At 44.1% G+C, this 11,219-nt stretch overlaps 1 protein-coding gene across 7 annotated transcripts in view; it reads left to right on the forward strand.

Moving 5' to 3' along the window:
* LOC147025857 (serine/threonine-protein phosphatase 6 regulatory subunit 3-like) overlaps nt 1-9,078 on the forward strand; it is a 198,418-nt gene extending 189,340 nt beyond the window's left edge. For all 7 annotated transcript variants that reach the window (XM_085880736.1, XM_085880734.1, XM_085880738.1 and 4 more), the window contains one exon: nt 7,649-9,078. In XM_085880736.1, coding sequence (XP_085736862.1) covers nt 7,649-7,697 — 49 coding nt within the window. In that variant the 3' untranslated portion in view covers nt 7,698-9,078. The remainder of the gene's footprint in view (nt 1-7,648) is intronic.
* Nucleotides 9,079-11,219: the final 2,141 nt, after the last annotated feature.

Raw genomic sequence — 11,219 nt, forward strand, 5'->3', positions numbered from 1 at the left:
TCAAGATTGGCTTCCTACTCGTACATGGACCATACTACTCTTTACATTTCGCTGTTCTAAGGCAATGTCTAAACACACACACATACACATGCGCACGCACACAACACCATTGTACTACCTCAATTTACTTTAACTTAATCTGTTCCAACACTTTTGCTTAAGGCCCGGTCACACCTTGACGTTTTAGCCAGCGATGGCAACGTATTAAAATGTATGTAAAACGCTGGCTTACGTTGAACTTTTGATGTTTTTTTTTTTAAAGATTCGGACGTATTCATAGCGACTTGGTCTTATGTATAACGCATTGGTAACGGACACAGAACGTTTCGTTGTGTTATAGATAACTTATACCAATGAATGCTGAACCTGTTGTCGGCCTACACAACCGATGCCCAACGATAGTCTAACTTAGGCATAGCGCGTTGCACGCATCGCCGACAATATCGTGACGTAGCATATTAAAAGGCTGACGCACAACGATTCGAATCATAACTGCCGTAGAAATGGAAGTGTCAACATCGCGGTCACACCTTGGCGATCTTGCCAGCGTATGCCGACCTAAGAAAAATGTGTCTAAAACGTTGGGGCACGTCAAATACGGTATGAGTAAGTTTGGTATACGTGAGTAGAACGCTAAATACGTCGTAGTAAGTAGAGTACGTCAAGAAATTTTAAACATGTTCAAAATTTTATGACGTACTCGGCGTATGACACACGTTCCGCATGCGATGGGGATAAGTTTTACACACGATATGTGGACACTTACACACGTCCACAAAGGCTACTTATAAGCTACTCATAAGTCGAAACACGTCGCGGTAATGTCTTTTTTACGCGAAACTTATTTCTAACTTATGTTTGACGTGCTTTGAACCAATTCTGTACGTAGTCCCAACACACATCGACGTATGTAGACGTATTCCAATGACGTCTTCCGGTCGACAAAAAAAAATTAACGTGTTTCTAGCTTACAACTGCCATATAAAGACGTGTTCCCAGCGGTTTTGGGAATTGGTATATAAAAATGCTGCTCATAAAAGGGGAACCCAACAGTGTTTTCGAGTCCTTTTTGAGTCGATGTCCATGTCAGCAGTAACAGTATCAGTATCAGTATCAGTATTAGTATTAGTATTAGTAGTAGTTTGTTCATGTTGGCAGTAGTAGGTGAGTGTGAGTGTGAGGGGGAGGGTGTGGGTTATGATGGATCGTCCTTGCGTCCGCGTGTCCACGGGTAGGAGACATCTTTTCACCATTGTTCGAAGTTCTTCGCGGCTAATTTTTTATGGGGCTTTTTCAACAATGAGCTATAGCTTGTTTTTACGATTTAGGTCTATTCATAACAGGTTGGACAAATGCACAATGAACTAATAATGTGCATAGAGCGCTTTGATTACTTATAGATACGATATACCAACGAATAATTATCGTGAAGCCGGCGTTCACAAACTATGCCCAACGATAGCCTAACTTATCCATATCGTGCGGCAGTTTATCTTTGCCGGTGACGTGGGGTTTGCTATTCATAGGCTGCCACTCAACGATTTAAATGGCTGCATCTCCACTATTGAAAGTAGACGCTTGCGCTCAACAATTGGATTTTTTTTACACTCAACGACTTTTAAACGGTACCACTCAGCTATTTTCATTGTTTACAATGAACGATTTAAATTGCTGTCACTCGCCTTTGTTTTTTGACGCTGGCTCTCGGAAATTTTAATCGTTTCTATTGAACGTGCTAAATCGCTCAAACCCCACTATTGAAAGTAGACGCTTGCGCTCAACAATTCGATTTTTTTTTACACTCAACGACTTTTAAACGGTACCACTCAGCTATTCCATTGTTTACAATGAACGGTTTAAATTGCTGTCACTCGCCTTTGTTTTTTGACGCTGGGGTTTGGAAATTTGAAGCGTTTCTTCTGAACGTGTTAAAACGCTCAAACTCGACTATTTTAAATAGACGCTGCCGATGGACAATTGGAATCATAGCCAAGCTAGACATCGAAGTGTGAACATCCTCGTCATGCCGAAGAAAAGTTTGAAGAATGCTGCAAATAAGTGTCCTGACCGTGGCCTTGGACGCTGACGCAAGGACGATCCATTATACTGACGTCTTTCAGCCTATGAGTAACTTAAAAGTAACATCTGTCGACGTGTGGCAACGATCGCGTAACGTGCCAACAACACGTTAATCATAGGTTAGAAATATGTTTCGGGTACGCTAAACATTACCTCGGCGTGTCTCAACTTATGATTAACTTACAAGTAGCATGTGTTGACGTCTGTCAACGATCGCAGACCGTGCATACAACTTGTGGCCAGCGTAGTGGAACGTGTGAGTCATACGCCGGCATACGTCGTGAAATTTCAAGCATGAAAAAATTTGAGGACAACCAAAAAGTACAACGTTTTAAGCCAACGTACAACGATGTATGGCAGTGTTTTTCAGCGTGCTCTCAATGTTATCAAAACTTACCCATAACGTATTCAACGTGTGCCAGCATTTTAGAAAAAAAAAATTAAAAATCGGCATACGTTGGCTAAAACGTCAAGGTGTGACCGGGCCTTTACCTAAAATGGGGGGACTGAACATAAAAAGTGCTATTTTTCTACAATGGTAAAACATATGCATAGGAATACCAAGAAATATAAACTGACCTTCTGTACTCTTGCCTCATGTTTATCTGTTGATCTCAAATCCAAATTTCTTGCGCACTGTATGCAGCAAAAATAGGATGTGCATCCTGAAGCTCACCTGGATCAGGAACAACAGTCACTCAAACACCCTGCAAGACCCCCTTTGACCTTGTTTTTTTTATGTTTTGTTTTTTTTAATACCATGATCAAGCAAACTTTCGTACATCACAGGTGATGAAGATTGTGGTCAAGTTTCATTGAAATTGTGCGTATAATTTCAGAGAAGAGAGCAAATACCTATTTTGGGGGGCAACCCCATACTCCCTCCTCAACCGTAGACCCCTTTAATGAGTGCAGATTTTGATGCGGTCAATGCACTTTGGTACATCATGGGTGATAAAGGTTGTGGTCAAGTTGCATCTAAATTGTGTGTAGTTTCAGAGAATAGAGCAAATACCTATTTTGGGGGGTCAAACCCCCCCTCCCCCACCCACCCCCATAGACCCTCCAGTGGGCACAGATTTTGATGCAGGCCATACACCTTCATTAGGCCTCAGATATGAAGCTAGTCGCCAAGTTTCATCAAAATCGTGTGTTTGGTTCAAGCAATAATGACTATTGACAGGTCAGGCCAGATTGGATCTGTGACTTGCTACAGGTACCATGTAAACCTGCACTAACCTGTTTCATGGTCTGGTTGTCGGTGACAAAACCGTCTCCCCTACCAGTTTTCCTGGTGAGGAGGGTGTATGATATGGACACCCAGCAGGATTAAAAACAAAACCTGTCAAAGGGCGGAGGAGCTCCTTGTGAGCAAAACGGCCATCCATATCGAGTGCCCAACTGTGTCTGTGGACGTCCTGCAGTTGCGTTATTATTTTTTTTTTTAAGAGTTTGGTGGCAGTATTTGCACTCCGGCCACCATAAAACCCTTCACCCGGCAAAACACATGGAAAACGCAAAAATAATTGAAAACTTACTCTGTGGGAGTACCTCCTGTGCAGCTGCCCTCCGTAGGGCAGCTTACCGGATGACGGGATTGAGGCAAAGCCTTCGGGTCACCCACTCTTTGATGACAGTAGGAAAACCACGGGGTAACCTTCCCGGGTCAGATTGCGGTAGTGTGTGTCGGGGTGGTGCTGAGGTGTCATCTACCAGACGGCTGTCTCCTTTGGTTAACCTGAGGTGGTCCTTTCGGGTGGGTGCCTGGAATGTCCTATCACTAACATCAGTATTGCAGCACACTCTGAGGTTGGGAGACCGGATAGTGGTGAGATCATTGCGCGTGGTTAGACCTACTATTGGTCTGGTCGCTCTGATGGTTACCATGCCCAAGGATTTGCTGAAGCTGTGTCCATGAAGCTGATTCCAATGATAATTGAGTTAACACCAGTCAACGAACGTTTTATGTGACGAAAGATTTGTCAGTCCTTGGGTGTCATTTCCCTGGTCTTTGTATATGCTACAACTAAGGCGAGTGATCGCACCGTGAAGGACGCATTCTATGCCATACTCTAGTCTGGTTGATCATTGCCTGAGGCGAGGTACTCCACTAGTCTTGGGGGATTTCAATGCATCACCTGGAACTGATAGGGATGGTTATGAGATGTGTTGGTCCCTATAGGTCTGGAACTGTGAACCAGAATAGCTCCAAGTTCCTTGACTTTGCAAGAAGTGATGGACTAAGGGTGGTTCATGGTTTTAGTGCCCACAAGCTCATCACTGGACTTGGTATTCCAACGCTGGTGGTGTGGCAAATGATATTGACGATGTGCTCGTTCATGGTCGCTGGAGGATGATCCAGAACAGCAGGGTCTACCGGAGTGCTCAGTTCCTCCATACCTATCACAGGCTTGTGGTAGCAACTCTGAAGTTGCAGCTAACATCTGGGAGAATGGCACCATCCTTGGCTGGATGTTGGCAAGCTTGAGGATGAGAGGGCAGCTGAGGAGTTGCGAACAGATTGAGTGGGGATTTGGGGGTCTGGGTGCTTTGGGGAATCTTGAAGAGTTGTGGAGTGCCTTCAAGACCACCATCCTTGATGTTGCCAGTGGATCTCTTGGAACTCACCATTGGGCGAAGAAGAATTTTGTCTCTCGAGGGACACTGGATACCATTAACCAGAGTCGCAAGGCCAAGCTTAATGGCAGAGCTGAGCTTTTCCAGGAGTCGAAGCGTAAAACTGTACGTGTGCTGAAGGTGGACTGGGAGGCCAATGTGTGAGGAATCTGTGAGGGAGTAGAGCATCACCTTTGGTTGTGAGTCTCCTCCTGCTTACAGGGGAATTATTGCATTGCGTTTCTCCAAGCCTGTCCCTCTGTGTACTGCAGTTGGAGCGGAGGGTGGTGGGCTCTTGACAGAGAAGTCTGAAGTGAAGGTCTGCTGGGCCGTTTACTTTGAGCGGCTGTACCAAGCTGATCCACCAGCTGTTGAGTTGGATGTCAGGGGTGTTACTCTTCTTCTCGCTGACCTTCCATTCAACTGTGGTCCACCTTCATTTATGGAAACAGGCTGTGCTGAACCGGTTGAAATGTGATAATGCTCCTGGGATCTATGACATCCATGCTGAACTTCTCAAGGCTGTTGGAAATGTTGTACTCCTGTTGTTGCATGCATTTCTGTGCTCCACCTGGAACACAGGCATCATCCCAAATGACTGAAAGAAGGGCTTTGTTGTCCCTCTCTGGAAAGGGAAGGGTGATCGCCAGGACTGCAACAACTACCGAGGGGTGGTGATGCTTTCAGTGCCTGGCCAGGTCATTGCTCGGATAATTCTTGAAAGGGTTTGACACCATTTGCTTGAGCACTAGCGCCCAGAGCAGTCAGACTTTACACCAAAGAGGTCAACGATTGACCATATCTTTTCCCTTCCGGTCCTCACTGGATGCAGTCGAGAGTTTCGCAGGGGCTGCTTTCAGCTGATTCAGTGAATCGGTATGCCCTCTGGAGGATTCTTGGTGTTGGTGGGGTTCCACCAACACTGATCAATCTGATGTCTGAACTGTACTCTGTTGCCGAGAGTGCTGTGAGATGTGGTGATATCCTCTCTAACTTATTTCCAGTTGTCACTGGAATTAGTCAGGGATGTGTACTGGCCCCCACACTTTTCAGCGCTTGTATGGACTGGATTCTGGGGAGTGTATCGGAGAGATCAAGCTATGGTACATCATTTGGGAATGTCAAGATCTTTGTCGTTGATTTTGCAGATGATGCAGTCATCTTTGCGCAGACTCTGGATATCCTTTTGGGGGCCTCGAGGTGCTTAATGAGGAGTCTGAGCCAGTGGGATTATGGGTTTCCTGGGTCAAAACTAAGATTCAAGCTTTCAATGACATCTTGTATGCTCTTCTCCTCTCTGTACCTGTTTGTGGTGAGGATGTTGAGAGATTCACTTTCCTTGGCAGTGATATTCATGTCTGCTGGCTATTAGCCAGAGGTCAGTGGATGTCTGGGCCGTGCCTGGGGAGTCATGGATTCAATGGATCATGAGGTGTGCTGCTGTCGGTAGCTGTGCAGGACGACGAAAATCTGAGTCTTCAGGTCCTTCGTGCTTCCAGTCTTGCTCTTCGGATGGATAGAGAATAAAGGATAGAGGAGGGAGAGAGGAATCCTTGCAATGCTTGACAGACCGCCTTACCTCATCTCACATGTGCTCTTGCGCTTAATCAACCTCGTCTTTTATCCTTGTGTCGTGAGCCTTTAGCCTGCCCCTCTCTCAAACTAGCTATTCCCAACTCTGCCAATTGGGGTCCCACAGGCCCTCTTGCTGCTTCGTGACACGGACCTCTTACCCTTCGACTTGCCTGATTGGTGTGGGTCAGCAGATTGGCATCCATTCTTTCATGATGGTATTCCAGGTCATTGTTCATTTTTTTTTCTCCAATGCTTCCCCTTCTCCAATAAGATGAGTAAAATTTCCATCTACCTCTGGGTTTAGTTGGTCCCGTTTAGATGGAATTTCATCCACCAAGTTCCCTTCAAATTATTCTCATTTCATTTCTCACTTATCCAATGGCTTATTCAATTCCTTGTGCATTTTTATAATCCAATTTATATTTGGTGCCTTTGGCTTCGTTGCAGTCGGTGAAAGACACAGGACTGTCCTCTATTTTATGCAGTGTTAGGCAGTCTACACGCTTTAGAAGACTTTTTTTGGCAATGACAACTCCCCATCCCTCCCCCCCTCCCCCTTTCCTCCCAAGGAAGTAATTAACCCACAGATACTTGTGTTCATGGCTTTAACAGTGGAGCTGTTTTATAGACTCAGTCACATCAGAGATAAACTCCACAGGAATGGCCTTGAGGTGGAGGTGAATTTTCAAGCGTTTGTGTTAATTATGCACTCTGGGTTAACTTTATTTCTCGATTTGTGTGTCAACATTTTGGTGCACTTATTCTCCCCAAAAATATATGATTATGTTGGAAGCACAGCTGTAACCGAAATAACCACAGCTCCCGATCGCTGTGACGTCACAGGGCATACCCAACCTCCAGCCCCCAAGCACAATTACACGAGACGTGATTAATTAATTAACTAAGAGGAGGGAAGTGGAGGAAATGTTTCTTGTTTTTTTTTAAAACTGGTATTCCCATGTTGTCCATTCCCATTCTCTCCCCTTTTCTCATTTTCTTTCTTCCTCTCTCTAATTTCCTCCCTTTCTAAAATGATCACCTTCTCCACCCCTCTCTCCTTTCCACGTGTAACATTTCAATTGTCTTTTCTTGTCTCCTCCTCTTAACCCCACACCCCCATCCCCACCCTTCTACTTTTCTTTTTTCTCTTCTTCTCTCCCTCTTCTTTCCTTTCAGAGATACACATCCCCTTTTCTTAACCTGTAACGCACCTTAACCCAACTACAAAATCTTGATTTGTTCCAGTATGTCAAACTTTATTGTATGTCTTTATTGTATGTTCCAGTATGTCAAAGTATGACTTTAGCATGTCAAAAACATTTTGTTGTGTGTGAGTATTTTAACTTCCCATTCCTCCCCTCTTCTCTTGTCTTTGAAGGCCGGAGCAACTGGCAACTGGTGATTCTTCAGTGGGAGTGTCAACATAAAATGCTTTGGCACATGGTTGGAGAGTTGTTGAGGGGGGGAGGGGTAAGGGGGAGGGGGGTACAGGGGTGTGGACAAGTTAGCTCGAAGGCCACGGCCGCAAATCAACCAGAATGGCTTCTATCCGGTTGATTGTCGGGGAACGTCCCACAGGAGTCCAGCCTTGGTGACTTGTTTATTTCCTCCCCCACAGCTCGTCCTATCGTTTTGCTTGTACTTCTCTCAGCCGCCATGACTCCACCACTCCTCTCCCCCCTTTCACTTCCCACCTTCCAGACACCTGCTGGCTATTTGCTAACCATGCAGCATATTTGGACAGGTCAAGCTGTGAGACACGACCTGGCCTATCGTGTATTGCAATGCAGTGTGTGCACAAGCAGAGAACAGAGTGGAGCAATGTAAATTTATCAACAAGAATGTACGCAACTGTGGAACCCCCTGATTTAGCTGTTTCATTTGGAGATTATTATTTTTAAAGTGCAAGACATTTGCACCAGAAACATTTTGGAGGGTGGTGCACTCTGCCTAAATGATGAGAAGAATCTTTTGAATGTTGGCATATTGGTTCAGATGTATAAACAGGGTGGCACTCCAGAATGAATTACTGATGGGCTAATTTTGTAAGTCTTACGGTAACACGATAACCTTAATTTAAGAATATTCCCCATTTTCTTTTTCCTCGCTTGGCCGGTCACACAAGCCTTTTGATATCTAGCAGAAAGGTTTATCCGTGGGTGGGTCGACGGACTTTAAACCAATGGCGCAGCGGTTTTGGTGGGGCTAAGGCTCGTATCTTAGAGACCTCGCAAGGAGTCGGGACATTGCTGCCATGATCTATTATTATTATTATTATTTTTTTGTCGGGTCTGTGCGGGGTGGGGTTGCTTTTGACCATTCCGTTTACAGCACGCACAATTGCTCTGTGTTCCTGTGAACACGTGTTTGTACAAAGACGACAAACAGGGAAGGGGGGGGGTAAATAAAAATAAAAACCAAACCCTGGCAGTCGTGACGTGAAACATCGTCAAGTTGAGTGCATCATTGTGACTGCCAACCACACCACCGAGCTGACATTTGTAGAATTGCCGTGTACACTTGGATATTTTTGAAATGCCTGTATTAAACCAATTGCCATAATGATAACCACGGATGGCTGTTTCATAATTTTGGGCTTTTTTGGTGCCACTTTGATGTTTTACCAGGTGTTCGATTTAACTTTACGTGATGCCTCTTTATGCACTCGTGGGAAATTAGATAGCTTTGTATGATGGACTCTCTTTAATTTCAATGACGATGACCCAAGTTAATTTGATTTTTTTTTTCTGCTCCTTTTTTGTCTTGACAAATTTCCCACTAAAAGTGTTCATAAACTTGTGTACAGACCTCTCGACTTGTGTATTTTTATGAACTTCCTTCATGGGCCTTCTTCCTATCTTCACAGTTTCACCTTTACCAAAGGCCTTTTGCCCACCCACCCAAAGGCAGGGCCAAAAGTGATACTACTCTCGCACCTTATTGCCATGTGGTGATGGTAACTACAAAGTTTCATGATTTTTTGCAAAACTGTTTAGGAGGAGATAATGTGACAGACAGACAGACAGACAGACAGACAGACAGACAGACAGACAGAGCCGATTACAGTATCCCCCCGTTTTTTTTCTTCCAAAAAGCATGGGAAAATTACTTTCTTGAAAGATGCTTTTGAAACGAAAGATTTCTCTCCCGTATTGCCTTTGGTCACTTGCGTGGCTGGGGAGAAGTAACAACCAAACCAAATTTCTGCACATCCTTACTTTTTTCCATTAGATTTTTAAATATCTTTTTTTCTTGTTTTGGCTCATAGCTTTACTATGTGGACAATTACAAAGGTATGTAACAGAAAAGGAAGTCATTTGTAAGAGCTGTATCACCATCTAAAGGTTTGTGATAAGTTGCTGTTGGGCGTCTGCACAATTCTGGAGTACCCAAGTGTCCTAAGCTGTACTGAAAACGTTGCATTTGCCACATATTTACGACTACATTTAAAGGAATGAAGAATGTTTATCCCCATAGACGGGTCAATATACAACCAGAACAGCCATACCCCCAAAAAATTGCAAATTTTTGTTTTATTGCATTTCCTTATATTTTAATACTTACTTAGGAACATATCAAAAGTTGGACAGAAATGGACCATGGGAAAGTAAAAAAATTTTGACATGATAAAAATGTCACAAAACCATGCACGATTCACTACGTCGAAAACGAACCACTATGCAGATTATTCCATAGTATGTTTCCTCCTAATATATATCTTACATAAATATCTTGGTTTCAGGGGCAGAGAATGCTCTGATGGCATTCAATGTATATAGCCAATGTAAATTGACTGCATGCTTCTAAAAGATCTCATTTTTGTATTTTCAGAGATAGAAAATGAACTCTTTATATGGTAAAGAGACCTGCCCTTTATGCCAAAGGGGATTGGACTGTGAGGAAACGGTATTAGTTCGTGAGAAAGGAGCAGAAGGCATCAACCGTGCAAGTGCCGAAAGGGGTGTTGACATCAGAATTTTAGCTGGTACCAGTGTTCACAAATCATCCCGAGTGAATCACATAAACAAAAAGGACATTGCTTTAACCAAGAAGGATCATGCGGAATCAGGTCCATCAGTCAAGAGGAGTGCTCGCATTTCCCTGGAACCATATGACAGTAAAACACATTGCCTTTTCTGCGGCACTGAAGTTAAGGAAGAGGACCCAAAGCGAGGCCATGCAGAAACAGCCAGTTTTGGCTACGTGAAGACTGACGCATTTGTTAAAACTATATCAGTTCATTGCAAAACAAGGAGCGATGAATGGGCCATTGCTGTTCAAGGCCGCATTGAATATTTTGAGGGTGATCTCCATGCAGCTGACTGTGTGTACCACAAGTCCTGCAACATTAATTTTCGCACAATGCGAGACATTCCACAACGGTTCAAGCCGACTGAGTCAAACAAGAGACGAAAAATGGGAAGGCCTAAGGACAGTGACCAGAATGAGGCTTTCGATAAGGTGTGCTCTTTTCTTGAAGACAATGATGAGGAACAGTTAACAATTACAGACCTCGTGGCTAGAATGGAACAATACCTGGGCGATAGTGAATCCAATACATATGGGAACCAATACATGAAGGAACAGCTTAAAAAACGATATGGTGAATCTATATTCATGGCACAGGGTAGAGGCTTAAAAGACATTGTGACATTCAGAGAAAAAACGTCCCAGATCCTCCGTGACCACTAGAATGCACCACGAGAAGATGATGAAGAAGCACAAAAACGTGCAATTCTTCAGACTGCTGCAAAACTAATAAAAAGTGACATAAAAACAACAGTTGCACCACATGGGGATACATACCCAACTACTGCAGACCTAAGCCTTACTGCTGCATTGGGGTATGTCCCAGCTAGCCTGCGATTCTTGCTGCAGCATCTTTTGGTCGGGAAACATACATCGAGGGAGGTTGCTGGTATTGGACAAGCAGTCATCCAAGCAGTGCG

The sequence above is a fragment of the Eptatretus burgeri genome, chromosome 5 (genome assembly GCF_056783735.1).
Source record: "Eptatretus burgeri isolate ZD-2024b chromosome 5, Ebu_testis_v1, whole genome shotgun sequence".
Taxonomy (NCBI): domain Eukaryota; kingdom Metazoa; phylum Chordata; class Myxini; order Myxiniformes; family Myxinidae; genus Eptatretus; species Eptatretus burgeri.